We start from the raw sequence: 22,278 nt of genomic DNA, 5'->3' as shown, positions 1-22,278 counted from the left end.
AGCAGAACGCATGGTGCGGACCACCAAGGACACCCTTCGCCGCATGACACAAGGGGATTGGGAGTACCGCCTTGCCACATTCCTTCTAGCACAGCACAGCACCCCCAGCTCAACAACTGGCCGGAGCCCCGCTGAACTACTAATGGGTCGGCGCCTTGCAATCAGATTGGACCGCATTCACCCCGATAGAGCTCAGGATGAGGTAGTGGTGGGGGAAGGCAGGAACCCCCGGACCTTCGAGGCCCAGGACCCAGTGTACGCAAAGAATTTTGGGGCAGGCCCTGCATGGGTACCCGCCAGAGTCACCAGGGTCACTGGCCCCGTGTCGTACGAGGTGCTAACAGATGGGGGCAATGCTGGCGCCGCCACTGCGACCAGATACGGCGACGATTCCCGGGAGAAAACCAGGAGGAGGAGGACAGGTCAGGGAACAGTGGGGCAGTGAGACCCATAGAGCAGCAGGGGCAAGCAGGAGAGGCAGAATCAGTAAATACAGAGGGGACCCGTGAGGCCGAAAGGACACCGGAACCAGAACCACAACTGAGCGAGCCGGTTGCGCCAGACCAAACAGCCCCATCACAGCCAGCATCCTTGGAACACGAGCCAGAACCTGAACCCCGGACCAGGGAACACCCCAGGCCGCAACGCACACGTAGGCCGCCGGCGTACCTTGAGGACTATGAATGCGACCTCCTGGGCAGGACTGGAACTTAGAGGGGAGGGGTGTTATGTACTGAGTTAAATAGGATCCAAACTGCAGCAGTCTGATTGGTCCTAGAGCAATGCAGCAGTATGATTGGTTGGCAGGAACCACCCAATCATGCTCCAGATAGAAGTGAATCCACAACCTGATTGGCTTACAGTAGAATTCCGGAATTAGCCAATCATGTGCAGCCCATTGTGCAAATAATGTATATAAAGCAGATACTTTGAGGGGACATTCATTCATTCCTCCTCACCACTATGAGCTGAATAAAGAGCATGAAATCACTTTGCGACTCTGAGTATATTTCACTCACAATGAGCAGCTCTTAAATCTTGGTTAGAGTAACCTTCTGTTAAGCCACATCTTGCCACCGCAACAGGCAGCAGATCCAAAATCAAGTGGTTTCAAAGGCTCACAAGTTAAGGTGCCTGGTTGGCATCTCTAGGGAGGGCATTCTGTAACTGGGATGCCACCGCCCAAAAAAGCCTTTTCTCCAGTAGCTACCAGTCGCTTCACACTTGGCGAGGGCCTCTGAAGAGGCTACAAAGCTTACAAGCTCTTCACAGGCAGGAAAAGCACAAAACAGAGAGGTGGGAGAAAGGAATGCTGTGTGTGCATGAACTAATGAATAATGAAAATGAATAAATTTGAACGAACTATTGTTTCCTCTTGCTAAGTTAATGAAACCAACTACCCCGAGTCGCCTGCATCGCCCTTGCACGCCCTCCGCCTCAGCTGTGCAGGGACAGCTGCCCAGGATAACCATCTCTGAGCGAGCAGCAGCCGCCATGCTCCAGCCGAGAGCGACGCGGCGGCCAATCAAACTGCTGCCTCAGCGGCGCCAATGAGAGGCGCGCAAGGCTGGAGAACGAGGCGATTCAGGAAGCGAGGCATCCAATAGCAAGTGCTTCGGTCGCTTTCCTGACCTCCGGAGTGGGAGCTCTTCGCCGTTCCACGGATGCCGCAGGAAGCGCCGCTCCAGACGTGCGGGGGACACGTGCAAAGCGGCGGGGAGTTTCTCCGTCCTCCGTCTTTGCACGCAGGGAGCCTCGCTCCGCTTCTGGCGGGAGTTTCCTCTCAGGGGTGAGTAGCAGCAGCAGCAGCAGTAACAGCACCACCTTGAAGCGGGTTGTTTATTGTGAGAGGAAAGAGGTTTGGCTTCCGCCTTCGGTAGTTTCCCCATAGAAATGCCTCCCCTTCTGCAGGAGAAAGTTGTACAAGCCTCCCTGGCTTTATTCTGCCTCTTTGACCTTTTCCCAGGTCTACCAAAAAGAAATATTATTGTGGGGGCTTTCCTTCCTCCTTGGCGGTAGGAGGGACATTGTAACAGAGGCGGGCTCGTTTTATGATGCCGTTTACTCAATCCCTGGGAGATGCTTGCAAAGTAGTCGGGTGGTTCTCAAAAGCCGACAAAAATTGCAAGTCGCCTCGCTGATCCATTAGGTAAAATTAAACATAGTTATCTCTCTATTTCCATCCAAATACAGCCGATGTATAATGTCTTTGTTGCAATCAACTAAAAACGGGTCACAACAGTAGCGAGCAAGCTTTTGAGTTGAGCAGAGCTCTTCGCTCTTGGAGGTTCCACACACAAAATGGCGAGAGAAAAGATGTATCATTCCGTGGCTTTCACCTGAACTTTGCTGTTGCTTCGTGTTAGCTCGATTGTTACCAAAGGGGCTCACTGGGTGAACTGCAGAAATAAATATAAATTATTGGTATAATTGCAAACAGAAGCGTTTTCAAATTAAGGCAGGTAGCTGTGTTGGTCTGACGCAGTCGGGGAAAAAAAATCTTGATCAGTAGCACCTTGGAGACCAACTAAGTTTGTTCTGGGTATAAACTTTTGTATGCCTGCACACTTCTTTGTTTGCACACGAAAGCTTATACCCAGAACAAACTTAGTTGGTCTCCAAGGTGCTACTGGACAATTTTATTTATTTCAGAAGCGTTTTCATCACACACAGGAACATCTTTGCTCTCCCCTGTAACGTTGCTCTGAAGAAAATTCTGGTGAACTCAAAGGCTTGCTTTGCTACTTGATGACGTGTTAGTTGGTCCTAAGGAATATATTATACTATTGTTGACTTAGAGTAATATTTATAGAAAGTTTAGAAGGTATTATGCTACTTAAGTAATTCTTACACCAGTCCTGTGAATTAGATCACTTTTATCAACATTCTCACATTGTGTTTTGGAGCCTAGAGGAAGCAGCTTGGATCACTTACTGAATTCATAGTATTTATTATTTTCTGTCTTCTGCAGGATTCCTGTCTGATGTGAAGAACAAAAATTGAAACACACATTTGGTTTGGTTTACTGGCCTCAATAGGTGGATATTGGTACCATCTGTGGGGAGAAAGACCTGCCTGTAGGCTGATATGGCACTTTTGCACTTTAGGATCCCGAACAGTTTTTTGAATAAGAGAGGAGGCACTTTTGCACTGAAGCTCTTGTGTTTTACTCTTTCTGTGTTCGTTTTCTGTGAATTTTTTATTTATTACATAGTTATAATTCAGTGTCACTGGCCGCAATTGAAAGCTCAGGCTCCAAGGGCTACTGAAAAGACTTCCAATTCTGTCTTGAAGGCTATGTTTTTATCAGATACTCATTTACTAGGTGAACTCAGTGGTCACTGGCTGGACAAGCTGAGAAGGTAAGAACTAAATATCAGTAACAGGCAGCAATTTATTGTAAACATATATTTTCCAGTTGGCCTCTGCATGCATGAAGACCAGGGTTATGAACCACTAAATACCTGTGACTTGTTGATTATTTGCATGCTAAACCATTCATTCATATTTGAATATTGCCAAAACTTTAGTATATATCTATTGAAAGAAGTGGGTTTTTTAAAAAAATAATTTGATAATCATAAGCTATTACTCATTGTTTGAAGGAATCATTATTCTTAATATTTTCTGATTCACTGCATGTTGCTGTAACACACCAGAACCAAAATAACATAAAAAGCGCAGGTATTCTGAAATGGTTTTAATGAGTTTTATACTGTTATCAGAAGACTGTCTTAAATTTGAGAATCCAGAATTGTTCTTATGGTAATATTTGAAGTAAAACTCATTTTGCATTTCTTAGGCTCTGCAACCTTTTGGGGAGCGCAGTGCAGACTGTAGCATGGGGTTAAGTTGAGCTGGTATAAAGCATGCTAGATCCAAACTGTTCAAGAAGGAGCCAGGGGTATTGCTGGCTGAGCTGGCCTGAGGCTGGCAAAGGGGAAACAAGCCTTTAAAATAGAGTTTGACTTATACCTTTTTGCTGGCATAAGTTTCACTGGGTTGCCAGGGCACATGACTGAACTCAACAGAGTTATAATTCAGCATAAGCCCCTTCCCCCCATTTCACCTCTCCTGGAATGGCACATGTTCTACTGGTTTCAGTTAGCCCTGTATTAGTTGGGATGAGGGAGTTATGCCGCCATATTTCCAGCTGAACTGAGGTTGGGGTCTTATACTAGTGTAGTCTGCTTGAGCTGGGAACTTGCTGGCTGAGCCGAAGGTCTGCCACGTTCTAACTTGCTCATTCTGGTGAATCTAAGGTTAGGATTGCACCCTAATTGAAACTATTTTTAATACAAGATGTGCTGTGATATAATAATATTGAAGTCTTTCATCAGCCTATTTCTAAAGCTGCTTTATTTGGACTGGTAGTATAAACATGGATAAAAGAATGGAAATCCCCTTGGTAGCAAAAATAATTCAAAGTCTTACCAATTAAAATTGGTTCCCAACTGATGGAATGGTAATATCCTGACTATTGCTAGGCTAAAATATAGTCTTTAGAGTTCACACAAATAATTCATGTTCATTCACTGTGTTAGAGGAGGTAATGGCTGGGTGTAGCTAGGCTTGATGGTTATTTGATCTCATGATGGCAAATTATGCACTTCCAGTATTCTACATCTCTCTGTGTGTAGGAAAACGTGGCTAAAGCAGTGGTTTTTCTGCTATCAAGCTGACCAGATACCTTGTATGCTTCAGTCCAAGTAAAAAAGAAATAAAAAGTGCACGAATTGAAATTGCAAAATTTCAGCCTCTGAGTTTTAAAATAAATTATGCTGACACAAAGGTCAGAGGCGGATTTAGGGGTGAGGCACCTCAGGGGGAATGAGAGGTGGTGGTGATGGGAAATTTTAGCATCACACAGGGCACCACTGAAATTTGAGACCCCCATGGTCTGCCACTGCAAAGATTGAACCTCATGGTTAGAAAACTCAGTAGAAACGTATGTAAAATAATCCATATTTAAACTTGCATCACTTGGAAATTACTTTTAGGAGCCTTTTGTTGTTGTTGTTTACATAATAGAGTTATATATGAAACCCACTGACCACTAACCCGTACATATTTCTAGCTTTCATTCAGAAGGATCACAAAATCTATTACTTACAGTCATGCCCTGGAATACAACCACATCTCTTCAGACTTGTAGGATAAAGACCCATAATTAAAACATTTACCTTAGGGAACTTCCGGGTTGGCGCCATTGTTTAATGGCGGATTCCCTCCGAGCTCCGGAGGGAATCGGCTCCGTAGCGTCTGGGTCTGGCCGCTGCGGCGAAGCGGGGACCCTTAAAATCACAGGCGCGGATGCCTGTGAACACAGAGACTCGGCGGGCACCATTTGCGCCCCCCCAATCCACGACGGAGCCTTTTTAAAGGCTTCGGAACGGAGGCAGGGTGAGGCGTGGTGCTGAGAGTACTCCCTCGCCTACGGAGTGAAGCCGCAAGCCATTGACAGAGAGCGCCAACTTCTTCCAAGACCGATTGGACTCCAAAATATAAACCCATGAGTAATACGGAGATTGGAATTTTAAAAATTTTTAATTTTGGATTTGGAACGAGCGGGAAGGGGCTAAAAAGGAAGTTCACCCCCCCCTCTTTGTAAACAATCTAAAGCAAAGGACTGGGCAGCTAAGGTCGAGAGAATCTGTTTTTTGTTTTTTAATGAAAGATCCTGACTTCACGGTTTTGATACTATAAGAAGACTTACTGGAGGATAAAAAGAATTTTGGGAGCTGAAATTTCACCCCCCCCCCGAGACCCGGGAACGTCCTATGAGAAAGCCTGTTGCATTGAAGATTTTGACAGCTGTCAAGTGAGCTGCTAGTCAGCTAGTTGTCAGCTGGAAAAAGAGAACATTGTTTCTGCTGTTTTTGCTGGTTTACTTGGTATAACTTGTTGAAAATAAGGAGGGCTGATACAAAATAACTGGACTTTTGGTTTTGAGCTGAAAGGAACAACAAGGAACTAAAATCCCCCTAGAGGGGTAATAGGGACATTACATCACAAAAATGGCTGGAGTATGTAAAATCCAAGCAGAATTGGACAGAGCACTCGTTCTCTTGGGAAACTTGCAAGATGAGTACAATGCTTTGTCTACAAAGGTATCACTACTACACTGGACAGTAAACAACAGTTTTGAGCCTGATAAGGACTTGAAACAGGAAGCCCATTTAACTGAACAAATAAATGAAACTGAAAGTGTAGATACGATGGAGCAATATGTTGTTTTTGAAGAAAATGAAGGAGGAGCAGGAGATTTGCAGGAGTCAAAGGAGAGTTACAATATGAGGCCTGACATGATGATAAAAAAGGATAATAAAAAGTGGATGTGGAAAGCCTGGTCTGAATGGGAGTCTGGAAAATGGAGAGATCCCTTTTGGAGGAGATCTGAAGACCTGAGGATTACAAATTTGTTGGTGAAAGTTGGAGCTTTGGGGACATCTGGATTTGAAAGAAATTTGAAACAAGAGTTGGAGCACCCCATAGGCTTTGCCTTTAAGTATGGAGGACTGGCTGGAAGCGACAGGGATTCTGTTGGGCCAGAGCCCCTCCGAGACTTGGGGTTTAACATCAAGGACTATCAAAGAGACCGGCAGAAAGGAACTGAGAGAGATATAAGGGCCTCGGATGTGAGATCTCCAGGCTAAATAAATAATATAAAGACTGATGGATATTGGTTGGGGACTGGAACCAGGAAAAGGGTGGGTGGAGGTTGGGAACCCAAAGGGTACATAAGGATAATTTGCTTTTTATATTTTTTGTTAGTGGTAAGGAAATTGGGTAAATCGTGGAAGGGAAATTTTGGTCGACTTTAGGAAAAAGGTTTAAGAATAATCAATGAGGTATAAGTATTGATGTGTAATTTTAATAAGGTAAAATTGGTTTCTTTTCTTTTTAAATTAACTGAAAATAAGGCTGTTAAAAATAAATTGAAGAAATGGAAAAAAGAAGTAAAGTAAAGCAATAGTATGTTAGAACAAATGTTTAAGCTAAGGTAAAGAAATAAGTTAAGGACTTGCTGAACTGACAATTTAAATTGGAATACAAGAAGGGGAGGTGTGAGGAAGTCTGAGAAATAAGGTTAAGAATAATAAGTATTAGAAACTTTATGTGTCTTTTCTATTTTTTTTTGTTTAGTTTTGAATGTTATGTATTTTTGTGTTTTTTGTTTTGTTTATTTTTTGTTTTTGTTTGTTGTGTGTTATTTGAAAATGCTAATAAATATTTAATAAAAAAAAAAGAAGAAGAAAAGGTAAAACATTTACCTTAGGAAAACCTCAGACTACAATACCCACCCAGTATAGTGGAGACAAAACAAAGCAAAGCAGGTCAACATGGCCAGATTGGTACAAGTGCTTATAATATTCACTTAAGTATGTTGAACTGATACCCCTTTTTATTCTCTTAGGGAATGGCAGATGGAGAGAGCCTTCCAAACTGCTCTCTGGCTTCTGCAGCCAGAAATAGTCTTTATCCTGGGTGATATCTTCGATGAAGGGAAATGGAGTTCTTCCCAGGTTAGTATTGTGTGAAACATTAAAGTGTTCATGAAGCAAAATAAGATTTCATTGAAAGTGTTTTGCACAAAAGAATGAGACCAGGAAACTAATATAGTTCTTTTAAAGCTTCATTGTTCAGTCATCTTTGCTAACCGGTATCAGTAGCAATTAAGTTAAAGAACTTGGAAGTCATTGGGCTCTAAATTCTGCTTTACTAGGTAGCACATTGGACTATGTAGTTCCTACAGGCATATTTGACAAGTACCAGGCAGTTGCTTCAGTGCTTTTAGGAGAGATCTGTTAACACAGATATGTTATGCTTTTTTTGCCAGCAGTTCCTAGTGCTTAATTTAAGATGAGGTGAGAGATGCATCAATAATATGTAGGCATTCATCAGCTAGCAGTAAGCTACACATGGGATTGGTACAAAGATTTTCTGTCCATAGCAAAAACGAGTGAGGAAAACCTAGATTAAATATTGGAAACTTCTTACCCATAGGTCAAATTAGACCCACTAAAGTTCCTAATTTGGCCCACAGGGCGGTTTTAGCTAACTATGTCCACCTGTGTGTCACATTTGGATTTGACCCACCAGATGAAAGTGCTTCTTCACTCCTGACCTAGATAGGGGCTATTTGAAAATGTATCTGCATAGGTTTTGTTGTTGTTGTTGTTTTTGCTATTGTCAAGTTAAAACTAGGTGAATGTGCTGAGTAGATTATTTTTGTGTGCGTGTTAAAAGCTGAGGGTGGAATTAAACATTGCACTATTCCATCTATGCAAGTATTCCAGCTTGCCAGATGGAATGAAAGTCCCCTGCACTGTTCTGGGGGTTCCCCCCTGCCAGCCCCAGGGCCAATTTTGTAAAATTGGAAGCCCTTGTGAAAGGTTCTTTAGGTGAATCCCACCTTGGATTTCCACTCAGCACATTATTTAGAATGCTGCAGCTGTAGGAATAATAATAATAATATATTCTTCCCATCTGCCTGCATTGCCCCAGTCACTCTGGGTGGCTTTCAACAAAACATTAAAAACACAATAAAACATCAACCATTAAAAACTTCACTGAACAGGGCTGCCTTCAGATGTCTTCTAAAAGTCAAATAGTTGTTTATCTGTTTGACATCTGATGGGAGGGTGTTCCACAGGGTGGGCGCTGTAGTTTCACATGTTTCAGTGGAGGAACCACCAGAAGGCCCTCGGAGCTGGACCTCAGTGTCCAGGCTGGACAATGGAGGTGGAGATGCTCCTTCAGGTATACAGAGTATTGGTTTAGTGAGTCACATGACTGATTTAGCATGCACAGAGACTCTGAGAAGCAATTTATGTTGACTTAAGCAGTTAAGGATTGTGAGAATCTATCCTTTGTCAATATTAGTGTCCAGTTAGTCAGTATCCTTATTAGTGCCCAATTATTCATAACCCTTACTCAGAGTCATTACTGAGTTACTGATTTTTTATTTTATTTTTTATTTTAATATAGGTGGGGTGGGGAGTCTCTGGCATTCAGGCAAAACAAGATGCTTTAGGCACTTCATGGTCCAAGAGGCCATTTCCCCCAGGCCATGGTCCCCTGACCCTCACCTGGCATCAAATGATGGATGTAGGACAGGTGGAGATGTGGCTGCAAAAAGCAGGACTCAATTCTTCATGCAGCGACTGATGTGTGGCGAGTTCAGTATTGCTTATGAATATTTCCGCGGGCCAACTTTGACAGATAGGTGAGGTGGTCTGCCTGTCAAGCACATGACCTCAGATGATTGATACGTGGATGTTCCTGCCCATGTCAAAGTTGCCCTGCTGGGGTTGAGGAGAGAAAGATTTGCCCAGTGTTCACATTACTTTGATTTATTTATGTGGGCTTAAATGCATTGTTGCAGGTCACTTATTGACTTATTGCAGTATTAACGCTGTACAACCATAATATGCTTTTAACCAGCTCATGGTAACAGTAATGATATATGGCTGTTACTGACAGTAGAAATATGGGGCAAACTGCAATAACTAATAATAGTGATGAAAAATTTAATAGTTATTTAAATTGGATTATATACAGTTAGAACCTTTACATTTTCCTGCAGGCCTGGTCAGATGATGTAAGACGCTATCAGAAAATGTTTAGGCATCCAGCCTCTGTTGAGCTAATTGCTATTGTTGGCAACCACGACATTGGCTTTCATTATGAGTGAGTAATCTTTTTTTAACAGGATGCAGTACTGAGATGGGAATTGTCAAAATGAGAAGAACATTCCATTATAAAACTAAATGCTTTAAGATAGGTTTGAATCTATGGGGGGGGGGACATATTTATTGGACACATGCAAAATCATACAGAGTGTTCCTTTGTCCCTTCTTATGCCTGTGCACATAGAGGGCTGGAGGAGCCTTGCTCCATATTCAGTGTTAACATGCTTCAATCTGTTGGTAGCAACAAGTGTGCCATTTACAGTGGTACCTCGGGTTACAGATCCTTCAGGTTACGCGATTTCTGGTTGCGCACTGCGCCGAACCTGGAAGTACCGGAATGGGTTACTTCCGGGTTTCGGCGCATGCGCAGAAGTGCTAAATCATGCTATGCACAGAAGTGCCAAATCGTGACCTGCGCGTGCGCAGACGTGTCGGTGCTGGTTGCAAATGTGCCACCCGCACGGATCACGTTCGCAACCCGAGGTTCCACTGTAGTACTTACACAACACTGAAGTCAAGTGTTAGATACATACCATAATATGCAGCTGCCGTGGACTTAAGTTGTAGTATTGCAAGTTTTCTGTTAAAAACGTTTTTGAGGGAAGCTTCAATCCACTTCCAGCTAATGCACCACTTCTTCTTTTAATGCACTTCTGAAGTGATGCTTCCTGTTTTGTTGTTCTGCAGCAGCTCCATTGCTGCAGGTTGACTATAAACGTGGAACATGTTGCCAGGGCAGTGGGGAAATGTTTTGCCCATTTCAAGCATTCCCCAAATGTCAACAAATTAAGGATAAGGGGAGTAGAAATGAGTGCAAAACCTTTTAACCCAGCTGTATTGTGGACATCAAGGCTTCACCTAGAGTGATAATCCCTTTTGCCTAAAAGGATTCTCTTTTCAGCATCAGATCCTGTGTTACTAGCTGATTGTGGTGCCAGGATTGCAGAACGCTTGGTGTAGTTTCCACCCAGCTGTTCACACTCTCAGTTCTTTGCCTGTTTTCTTTTGAGGACAGGTTTTAATACTGAGCTGTCTTTAAAGGCCATATACTACAAGCAGCTAGATCAGGAATATATATGTTTTCCTGCCCTCCCCCCCAAGAAGTGAATTTACCATATTTTTCGCTCTATAGGACGCACTTTTTCCCCTCCAAAAATGAAGGGGAAACGTGTGTGCGTCCTATGGAGCGAATGCAGGCTTGCTCGCTTCAGCGATAGCAACGCGAAGCCTCTGAAGCCTGCGCTCCGGAGGCTTCGCGTTGCTTTCGCTGAAGCCAGGAGAGTCTGGTCTTTGAGGCTGGTGGTGGGGGAAAGCAGCACTTCCCACCACCGCCAGCCCCACAAGCTCGGGGGGGGCAGCGGGAAGGCGCGTGACGCCTTCGCGCTACTCTCCAACCTGGTTTGGAGGCTGGCGGTGGGGGAAAGCAGCGCTTCCCACCACTGCCAGCTTCACAAGCTCGGTGGAAAAGCCCGCAGGAGCCGCGCAGCCATTAAAGAGTGCACTGCTCTTGGGGGCTTTTCCCCAAGGAGGGAGAAGGGACTGACTGGCCGAGTCAGTCCCTTCTCCCTCCTGTGGGCTTTTGCGGGAGATGGGGGAATTCCTCCACCTCCCGCAATAGCAGGGAGAAGTGCACAGGCTGCGTGCAGCCTGTCCACTGCTCCCAGAGCTGGGGGGGGGGAATCAATTCCCCCCCCTTGATTTCCCCCTCTGAAAACTAGGTGCACCCTATAGAGTGAAAAATACGGTATTTGCTTCAAGAAGGAAGTGATTTGAGCCCTGACTTGTCTGACATCCAGGAACTGGCAGATAAATGGAAGAATGGAACAGCAGGACCATGTGTATGAAAGTCTCTCAAAGGGAAAAATGTGAGAAATGAAAAACAAAAAGCTGGTGAAAATAAATTGCTATGTTGGCCTCCAAAATACACAGGCGCAAAATGAAAACTAGTTCAAAACCAAAATTTTGTTAATATTAATGATGATTTTTGGAGAGTAGCAGTTGTGAGAATTGTGTGAATTTTGAGGCATTCAATGCTCATTGGAAAGTCTGCCCCACTGTTGTGAAACACTTCTATAAAGGAACTGCGACGGACTGTACTTTAAACTAACATTTAGATACACACATTACCAGACTGAAGCTTGATAGTTATCTTTTTAAATTAAAGCTTCAGAAAAAAGATCAATATAACTTATTTTAAATTAAGTAGATTTTTTTTTAATTTCACACAGAATGACGGAATACAAGTTGCAACGTTTTTCAGAGGTTTTCAATTTCACTTCAGAAAAGCTGATAACTCGGAAAGGGATAAAGTGAGTCTTTTTTTTTGTTCACTTGCACCTTAAATATTTATTTACATTTTGTATCTGCCATTGGCAGGAAGCTATCAGTTTTAATTTTATGTGGGGTGTAAATTCATGAAATGGTTGAAGACACTTGTCAAAGTTGGTCTGCAGCATTTGTATCGTAAGTACATATTTAGGCTTCAGTCTTGCACATCAACCTAGGAATGAGTCCTCTTGTGCACTGTTATGTTCAAAAATACCATGCATATTAATATAGAGGACGGTAATGGAACTTAAAACAATATCCGTTTTGTTTTGTGTTAAGTTATAACTGGGACCAAAGAATCATCCATAAGGAGAAGGTTGCAGTTTCAGTTTTCAGTTGGTTGGAGGTCCACACTGGCGAATTAAGCATGTGCACACGTAGCTCACTCCCCTATGCATTTTCTCCCCTTCCCACACATGCATGTCTTCCATCTTTCACCAGCTTGGTTGGCACCTATCCCAAGTAAAGAAGCAATTACTAAAAAGGGGAAGGAATGTGACGTTCCACCTTTTCCACAGTGAATGCATTTTTCCTAGGTGTGATTCCCATCTTACGTGCAGCGTGTCCTTCCTTGTATCTTTAGAAATCCTGCACCTGCCTGATGTGACCCATGGAGATAAGATTGGGGCCACATGGTTGCAAGGAATGTGATGGAAAGGTGATTTGGCCCAGGGTTGCCAACTCCTGTTGTAAGCATATAAAATGATGTAGAATACTAGGCCTTTTGGATCGTCAGAGTGGCTGAATTTAGGGCAATGGTTTGAGAAAACACTGCACTGCAGCTGGAGCGTGTACCAAACAGCACTCTCTAGATTTGATGCAGGATGTCTACCTTGTTGAGTTTTCCTGATTTTGAGCATGGAGCTGCTTCTTACTGCAGACATACTGCACATCGTTGTCATTATTTCTTCTCTTGTACTTGTAGCTTTGTTATGGTGAACAGTGTTGCTCTTGAGGGTGATGGCTGCATCATCTGTAAAACAGCAGAAGCAAAGCTTGCAGAACTCTCCCATCAACTCAACTGTTCACTGCAGGTAAGGATAGAATTACCTCACCGGGAAGCTTCATCCATGTATATTGAGGTGCTCAAAATAATATTTCTAAACTGGCTTCTGTTTGTGATTTCTTGGCATACATTGTTTTTGCATACATTATTTTTATGTGTGACTTTTATTGCTGAGAAGTTCAGTTGCTCTAATGTGTGCATGAAGTTCTTGCATCTCTCCGCCTTCTCACTTTATATAAGGATGTGCTGTTTCTCTTAATGCTTGGAAACTTGCTTCCTCCATGTAACAACAACAACAACAAATTATATAAATTATTTCTACCCCACCCATCTGGCTGGGTTTCCCCAGCCACTCTGGGCAGCTTTCAACAGAACATTAAAAACAGAATAAAACCTCAAACATTAAAAACTTCCATGAACAGGGCTGCCTTCAGATGTCTTCTAAAAGTCAGATAGTTGTTTATTTCCTTGACATCTGATGGGAGGGCATTCCACAGAGTGGGCGCCACTACTGAGAAGGTCCTCTGCCTTGTTCCTTGTAATCTCACTTCTTGCAGTGAGCTGAGGCCGTTTAGGGCTTAAAGGTCAGCACCAACACTTTGAATTGTGCTCAGAAACGTACTGGGAGCAAATGTAGGTCTTTCAGGACTGGTGTTATATGGTCCTGGCGGCCACTCCCAGTCACCAGTCTAGCTGCTGCATTTAGGATTAATTGCAGTTTCCGAGTCACCTTCAAAGGTAGCCCCACGGGAGATAACTAGAGCATGCACCACTCTGGCGAGACGGTCTGCAGGCAGGTAGGGTCTCAGGCCGCGTACCAGATGGAGCTGGTAGACAGCTGCCCTGGACACAGAATTGACCTGTACCTCCATGGACAGCTGTGAGTCCAAAATGACTCCCAGGCTATGCACCTGCTCCTTCAGGGGCACAGTTACCCCATTCAGGACCAAGGAGTCCGTCACCCACCTGCCCCGTCCCCGCAAAACAGTACTTCAGTCTTGTCAGGATTCAACCTCAATCTGTTAGCCGCTATCCATCCTCCAACCGCCTCCAGACACTCACACAGGACCTTCACCGTCTTCACTGGTTCTGATTTGAAAGAGAGGTAGAGCTGGGTATCATCTGCATACTGATGAACACCCAGCCCAAACCCCCTGATGATCTCTCCCATTGGCTTCATATGGATATTAAAAACCATAGGGGAGAGGACGGAACCCTGAGGCACCCCACAAGTGAGAGCCCAGACGTCTGAACACTCATCCCCCAACACCACTTTCTGGACACAGCCCAGGAGGAAGGAGTGGAACCACTGTATAACAGTGCCCCCAGCTTCTCTAGACAGTCCAGAAGGATGTCATGATCGATGGTATCAAAGGTCCCTGAGCGATCCAGCAGAACTGGGAAACAGCTCTGTCCCTAGCCCGCCAGAGATCACCAGCCAGCACAACCAAGGCAGTTTCAGCCCCATGATGAGGCCAGAATCCAGATTGGAAGGGATCCAAATGGTCCGCATCCTCCAGGCATGCCTGAAGTTGTTCAGCAGCCACCCTCCATTAAAATGAATATAAAAACATTTATGGGTGAAGTATCTGCATGGCATTAGAAGAGCCAGCATCCCATCACTGAATTAGGGCATGTGAAAATAGTGATTGTTGCAAAGGTAATTGTATCTGGCTTGGGCACTGAACAGTTACGCTGCTTCAGCTTTCATTACCCCCACTCTCTTCCACCTCTGGGTGGTAGTATTTGTTATTAAATTCCATCATACCCTTTCTCAGAGGAACGTAGTGCTAAGCCAGTACTTGAAATCATTATGGACTGGATGAAGGCCAGTAAACTGAAGCTCATCCCAGATAAGATGGAGATGCTGTTGGAGGATGCTTGACCATAAGAGTGCCATCCTGTTCTGCATGGGTAACACTCAGCCGGAAGGACCAGGTTTGTAGTTGGAGGCTACTTGTCACTAGAGGTTCAAGTGGCTTCTGTGGTATTCCCTGCTTCCACAAGTTTAGGCTGGTGCACCAACATTGTTCTTCCCTGCTAACAGATAACTGAACAGTTTTCCATTCCCTGATAATTACTAGATTAGATTACAGTGGTACTTCGGGTTACATACGCTTCAGGTTACAGACTCTGCTAACCCAGAAATAGTGCTTCAGGTTAAGAACTCTGCTTCAGGATGAGAACATAAATCGTGCTCCGGCGGTGCGGCAGCAGCAGGAGGCCCCATTAGCTAGAGTGGTGCTTCAGGTTAAGAACAGTTTCAGGTTAAGAACAGAGATCCGGAACGAATTAAGTACGTAACCTGAGGTACCACTGTACTGCAGTTTGCTGTGTGCAGGATTTATTTTGAAAATTCAAGTTAGTACAAAAATTAGGCTGGCAAATTACTAACCGGGATCATATTCCACTGAATATGACCCGGGTTGGCATTTTGGGGCACAGTTCTAAGTGGTGATGATTATCTGAAGTGTGGTGACTGGAGAAAAGGCCTCCTGAGATCTAGCACCATTTGTGCAATGCCATCTTCAGTGAGGCTCACTGGCCGGCAAATCTGATGTATTTTCAGAGACCAATTTGCTTGATCTTTTTAACAGTAAACTAGCTGCAGACTTTATATTTCTTGTTGAACCTTAGGCTGTTTAACTGCTGCTTTCTGCTATTTGTCACCCAATTGTAGTTGTGTGTGTGTTGTTATTCTGTTGTAGTCCACTTTGTATGGTTTAGCCATTTTTCTATCTATCTCTGATACATCCGCTGTCTCAACACTGTCAGCAGTACTTTGTACATGGTAGGTACATCTTGTGTTAGAGCTTCTAGGCGGGGAGTGGTCTTTCCATAGACTGGACCTACTAATCTCACATGATTTTTCCTGAAAATAGCCTTCTTCTATTTGCTCTTCTATCGTGCGATATAGGATTGTGTACAAACACTTGCTTGGTTTTTGTTGGCAGGAACAAAGTCAGTCCAGAAAAAGGTGCAGCGATGTAGACAAGCTCCCACCTTCAGCTCCAATTCTATTACAGGTGTGTTTGTGTTGGGAAATGGGTCATTTTTGCACTTTTATTTAGTGTAAATGCATTATGGTCTTGTTAATGTGCTGTTTCCTTCTTGGTTTTAATCCCTTTCAGCATTATCCTCTTTATCGAAGAAGTGACGCAAAATGTACAGGTGAAGATTCTGCTCCTTTGGATAAAAAGAATTACATCTTTAAAGAGAAGTACGATGTGGTTTCAAAAGAAGCTTCTCAAAAGGTATGTTGAATGTGTTCTATCTTTGTCAAGACGTGTACTAGCTGCCCTGAAAGGCTTGCCTATTTTGTTGGCAAATTGTAATTTTATTCTTATTGCTTAACGTCGTGTGTATCAGTGAACAGGGCACTTGGATAGTCAAAGAATCTTAAGAATGGCATGTTTCTTATTTATTCTCTCCCACTCCCCCCCGTCATGCACTGCTTGATCCATTCTTAATTTCATTGATTTCTAAGCTATTCTTGTAACAATAGTGTTTGTAACGGCGGGTTTTTACTACCATCAAAATAAAACTGTTTTTCCTTGTCTAATGGCATTCCTATTTCTGGTCATAAATGAGCATACTCAAATAAGGCTACTAGAAATATAATGCAGCTTCTGCAAAGTATGCACAGAAGCGTGCAGCCTGTTATGTTCAGAGTCAGTCAGGAAGGCTGCATGAGTCTGCTCTTGAGTCAGGCTGTGCATTTGGTACATGCATGAAGTCCTGCCTTAGCTAATCAACCCCCTCCTCCACTCATGCAGTTGAGGATGATCATGTTCAGAGGATCCAACTGAACTGGGTAGGAGAGATTGCTGGAGCCATCCCAAGGAAAGTAGATGTTTTGATCCTTAACTGGTTTGTGCTCTGGAGCTGAGGTGCAGAGAAAGGCTGGGCAGGTAGTCTGTAGTGGTTGCCAGGCTGCTGCAACTGCATGCTGGTTACTAGGCCTTGCCTAGTGAACCAAGAACCCAGGGTAAGAGCAGACCTCCTTCCTCCACCTCCCCTACTCCAAGCTGTGCTTTTATATGTGTGATCATCCCCTGCATTATTTGAGAGCATCTTACTGCATGTGTGGGTGAAAACTTGTACTAGCATTGACTTAAAGAAATGAAGGGGAAACTTGAAAGCAAAGTAAAAATATATCAAGCTGTGTGGCACTTTTCTTTTTCTTAAATCAGACATTTTTAAATGCCAACATTGTTTTACTCTCATAGCTGTTATGGTGGTTTCATCCTCGGCTCATTTTGAGTGGTCACACCCACAGTGCCTGTGAAGTGTTGCATAATGGGAAAATCCCAGAAATCAGTATTCCGTCATTCAGCTGGAGGAACAGAAACAATCCTAGTTTCATAGTGGTAAGTTTAAATAGTTTTTATTTTGTCAGATAATTTTTCATAATATAAATCAACATAGCAATCAGCTATTTTCTCAGACTGATGCTACCTGTAAAAAAGCAAAACAAAACAGCTCCTCCCATCCTCTCCAAAAGTACACTTAAGTTGAATACAAAGCACCCACTTTATAAAGCACATACTTGCGTAGCCATCCTGCTTGTATAGTGCAAAGTATTTTTTTTGTAGGTTTTACAAACATGTCTACATACAAGCTATATTTAGTATGTTTCTATAAAGAGGATGCAGTGTAAACAATTTGACTGCAACAATCATCAGTAGTCTGCAACAAACAGTATTAAGACTTGTTTTTGCTTAGCTGATTTATCCACAGGACCAAATCTTTTCTGCATGGTTCTTCTGTCTTTCAAAAGTGCAAACTTACTATCTCTTAGGGCAGCAAAATTCTATCAGATGAACCTAATTCACAGTTTGCTTACTTTGGGTATCCTAGATTACAACTCTAAATAGATTAACCTGAAGCACAAAAAGTTTCCCAGTTCTAAAACACATTTAAATATTTATTCTTTTCAAAAACCAGTTCTGTGCTAAGTTTACTTTTTCAGCCTCTTGTGCATGGGGGAAAGCAAATTGGTTATAATTTTTAGTTCATAGATGAAAGTTATTCCTCACTCAGTAAGTAACACAGTGTTAAAACAGTTGTACTTGGAAAGCATGCTGTCTCCCTAATTTTGTTTCGAGTGTTTACTTACCAGATAATCCAGTTTACTTCAGAATATCATGTTTTCAGCAGTTTGAGGAGTAGATGGTGTCTGACTGTTGGCCTAGATTACCTGCAGACCAGTGATCCCTCCCCCAACACTCCAAGTATTATTAATCTGGCTTTATCTCGTATGCTTTGTCACCCCACATACTTAGTGGCCACCTTCCAACACAATTAAGCACCTTTAGCCTGCAATCCTACATAGTTATGTGGAAGTCATTCCTCAGGTCAGGGCCAGTAGGTGCTATGCGGTCTGAGTAGCTGCCCAGCCAAATAGCAGCTGCTGTGTTCTTTACTGAAAAAAAATATTTCAAATGGCACAAAATAGTCTCAAGGCAGCTCAGTGCTTAACAAATGGAATATCTAACATAGGTTTTAAAGCTGTCTGCATCTCTTATCCACAGGACAGTTGAGAGCACTGATGCTATGAGAGAAACTGAACTGTACCGTTAGTATAATTGTAAAGCATACAGGCTCCCAACCACTTGCCCCATATCTTATAAAATGCTGTTTTCCTTTCTTTCTCAGGGCAGTATAACACCAACCAACTTCTCTCTCTATAAGTGCTTTCTTCCATTCGAGAACACAGTTCTTACTATCTACTGTGCAGCAGGAGCTGTGCTTTTGGTCCTCGTACTAGCTCACTTTCACCCTCTCGTTACCCCTTTTCATTTTGTTCAGCGTTTAATCACTAAATATAAAGCAGTATGAAGAGTCAGACACTTGTAATCGGTCACTGACACACCAAAGCTAAAGAACAGTCCATCAGACTACATTCATGCCAGCAAATGCGTACTTGAATTGCTAGCCCAAAGGCAGGTTGCCTTTACATACAGAAAGTCCTATACAGTTGATATGACTTATACTACAGGGTAACTTAACTGAATGCTTCATGCTGTACAAAAATATTGTATTCTACAATCAAATGAATCATTTTCTTGCTAAAGTTTTTGTATCAAATATGTATATTAAAAGTTTGTAACTGTACACTATAAGTCCTACAAGCCTCCTCTTGTGTCTGCACTAGTGTCCTATGCTGCTTAGAGGCTCAGTCTTTCTAATTGGAAATAATTTTAAAGTGTTATTGCTGCGAGACCATCTGGTGTGGTACTTCTTTTCCTTGATGTAGAGTTATTTTACAATAAGATATTACAAAAAAGGGCTATTGGGAGAAGTAACTTACTGGCCTCAGAGAAGTCTCCTTGTTCTAGGTTAGATGTAGTTTTCGATGGCAGTCATGTGCCAATCATCAAAATCCTTGCCTAACAGGCTTGCAGAGGATTGGCTAACCAGGCAGAAAATTGAGGACAAACCTCTTAGATCTGTAGACGTAGCTGTGTATCCCACTGGCACGTGCTATGATGTCTGGCTGAAATTAATCTCTGGAATAGAAGGCAAGCGGCTCCTTTCTCTTCCCACCCCATTTTTTTTTTATATAGGCCTAGTGCGTCATTGCAATAAACCATAGCAAATGATTTACAGTAAATGCGGAAATTTCTCCTCTAGCATGAATGGCAGCAACAAACCACAATCCCCTGTGTAAACTTGAGGATTGTTGTTTATTTTACTCCCAAACCACAGGGGGAAGTCAAGGTTTATTTCGTGGCTTACCAACTGTGGTCTGTTCATAGTGAAACAAACCACAATCCTCAAGTCCACATGTTACACTAAGCCAGGACTGTGATTTGTTTCTCCTGCTCACTTTGTGGCAGGAGCCATCTTTATGTTACAAGTAAGCTATTAACTATGGTTTACCATGATGGGCAAATGCAGTAAGAATGAAAGGCCTGATGCTTGGTATTAGTGATGCACTTTATGGGAAATAGTGTTGTCAGAATCTTGCATTTTGATCCTAAACACTTGTGTCTTTCTAACGTTTTGGAAACATGCATGGTTAGCATTATTGAAAAATCATTAAAATATATCCAACTAGCAGTTTCAGAGTGGAACTAAAGTGTTGAAAAGGGTCTTAGAAAATACAGTACCTGGAAAGATTACTAATGTGACCCCTCTGCAGAGTTACATCCACAACATGTCTGCCCAGTTGTCAGGGAAAAACGGCTGGGCTTACATAAACAACAAACATGCTATCCTCCTTTAAGAATTGATTCACATTGGGTGGTTGAAAATATTTCAAAGAGTAATTTGCCTTTAAATTTAAAGCAAAGGATGAAGATAATCCAAGAGATACATAATCTATGAAGGTATGTAGGCTAACACTTCTAAATTTTGTTATTGCAATTACAAATTTTAAACGTTTGTACAGGTTACCTTGGACACAGGAAACTATGTACTCCGACATAACACCTATGTATAAAATATAAAAGCAGTGTTATAGTACTGAGAAGGACATGCCTTATTGCTACTGCAATTCTTGCTTTTATATTATACTGTACCACAACTTATTTTGTGAATGTCATTTGCATAAATTATTCAAGTTTGAGAAATATCCACACATTGTGATTCTACAATATTTAAAATAAAACCATTTTCTAAGGTCTCTTTATTAAGAGAAATAAAATTGTCATCTTGTAATTCTCTTAGGCCAGACACAAGGGTTAAACCTTTTCTTCTTTCTTCCAATTTGCACAATGAAAGCGGCTGTTGCAACAGAGATTGAAGAGCCTTTATCTAATGGTGCTTCTACACATTCACAATCTGCAATTGTGAAATTGGCTATGAATGACCAAAGAATTACTGAACATAGGTTTTTTTTAAAGGTAAAACAAAATCCTTGGTTTCCATGAAAACACCAGGTTGCAATTTGGACACTTGAATCAATTTCAGTGTTTTAAAGCTAAGACTGAGAAAGGCATATTTGCTGCAACATCTGGTGGCAGTAATAACTTACTTTCAAAGGTATATGACTAAAATTTGCATAATTTATATTTTTTTATACTAAAGAGCATTTCTTTTTATATAAACCAGAAAAACCCTAAACTCTACAGAGAAGTTTTTTACCTTCAGTCACTGCTGCAGGTAAAGTTGACATCAAGCTGTACAGCGCAATCAAAAACATACTTACATCTTAGCTCGTTTTACAGGTACAGCCATAATCAAGGCACAAAGATCTTCTACAAGTATTTATCTTCAATAAAATTGTACAAAATAATATTACACTTTACAGTCTGTACAATATAATAATAAACCAGCAGTAAAACAAAAATAATATATATATTATATATATATTATATATATAGGGAGAAGACTGTTGTCCAAAAATGATCTAAAGTAGTTGGATCATTTGTGGACAGAAGAAACAAAAGTGAGGGTGAATTTTCTGCCTAGATGCAAGTAGTCTGAAAAAGTAGCTCTGAATTCAAATGCCTGAGGTGTGTAGAGACTCTTGGCTCCAAACCTCCAGAAAAATTGCTCATCTTCCCTGTGCCTCACTATCTAGTCTATTTCCTGTGCCAATAATGGCTTAGAAGAGGAGGTCACCTTTGTCAGCTGACCTGCAACTCAGTTATGTTAAAAACTGTGACTAATATTGTGGTGCTGCTACATCACGCGTGTATATATCCTCAACAGTATTTCACAACCCTAAAACAAAGTGCATTATTCTCCCCCACCCAATCTATCAAGTACTCCTCAGCGTCACGGTAGAAAGGAAACCCATGCACACTGCAAGTATGACATGGTGTCGCCCAACTAGCAGATACCAGCTTGAACAAACCTGCTGGGGGGAAAAAACAACTAGCAGGCTATGTCCAATTAAAAACAAAACAAAAATGCAACCAAACCTAAGGAAACAGAGGTAGCCAAAGGCCTTAGTGGAATGACACAGAAGTGGCATATAAAAATAAAGCACACACATCATCCCATAAAGCATGAACTGGGTTGAAAGGCTAATCAAAGTAAACAAACTGAGGAGGCAGACGTGTATCTATATAGCATCTCCCTCTTACTTCACATGAAGAAGTTGGAAAAAAAGATGATGTTTAAAACCACAGGCTCCATGGTGTTCTCAATTACAATAGTTCATACTGCCGAAGGTGCATTCTCTGAATGATGTCTCTACAGTCGTTGAACACTCTGCGGATGTTTTCTGTGTCAACTGCACATGTAAAGTGGGGGTAGCAGTAATGCTTTCCATCTCCAGTCGCCGTGCTTATTCTC

General features: G+C 42.3%; 2 protein-coding genes across 5 annotated transcripts in view; one reads left to right on the top strand and one right to left on the bottom strand.

Moving 5' to 3' along the window:
- The first annotated feature begins 1,549 nt into the window (after positions 1-1,549).
- On the top strand, positions 1,550-19,146 carry MPPE1 (metallophosphoesterase 1). Its single transcript, XM_053396565.1, has 10 exons — positions 1,550-1,789; positions 2,972-3,362; positions 7,418-7,526; positions 9,590-9,693; positions 11,924-12,004; positions 12,949-13,057; positions 15,984-16,055; positions 16,161-16,283; positions 17,259-17,399; positions 18,688-19,146. Exons 2-10 carry the CDS (start codon positions 3,088-3,090, stop codon positions 18,868-18,870), a joined length of 1,197 nt encoding a protein of 398 aa, XP_053252540.1. The 5' UTR covers positions 1,550-1,789; positions 2,972-3,087; the 3' UTR covers positions 18,871-19,146.
- The window catches only part of GNAL (G protein subunit alpha L), a 153,038-nt gene continuing 148,160 nt past the window's right edge, over positions 17,401-22,278 (bottom strand). For all 4 annotated transcript variants that reach the window (XM_053396563.1, XM_053396560.1, XM_053396561.1 and 1 more), the window contains exon 12: positions 17,401-22,277. In XM_053396563.1, coding sequence (XP_053252538.1) covers positions 22,131-22,277 — 147 coding nt within the window. In that variant the 3' untranslated portion in view covers positions 17,401-22,130. The remainder of the gene's footprint in view (position 22,278) is intronic.

This window comes from Podarcis raffonei, chromosome 7 (genome assembly GCF_027172205.1).
Source record: "Podarcis raffonei isolate rPodRaf1 chromosome 7, rPodRaf1.pri, whole genome shotgun sequence".
Taxonomy (NCBI): domain Eukaryota; kingdom Metazoa; phylum Chordata; class Lepidosauria; order Squamata; family Lacertidae; genus Podarcis; species Podarcis raffonei.
The sequence above is the reverse complement of the archived record's forward strand: the minus strand, read 5'-3'. Positions and strand labels throughout refer to the sequence as shown.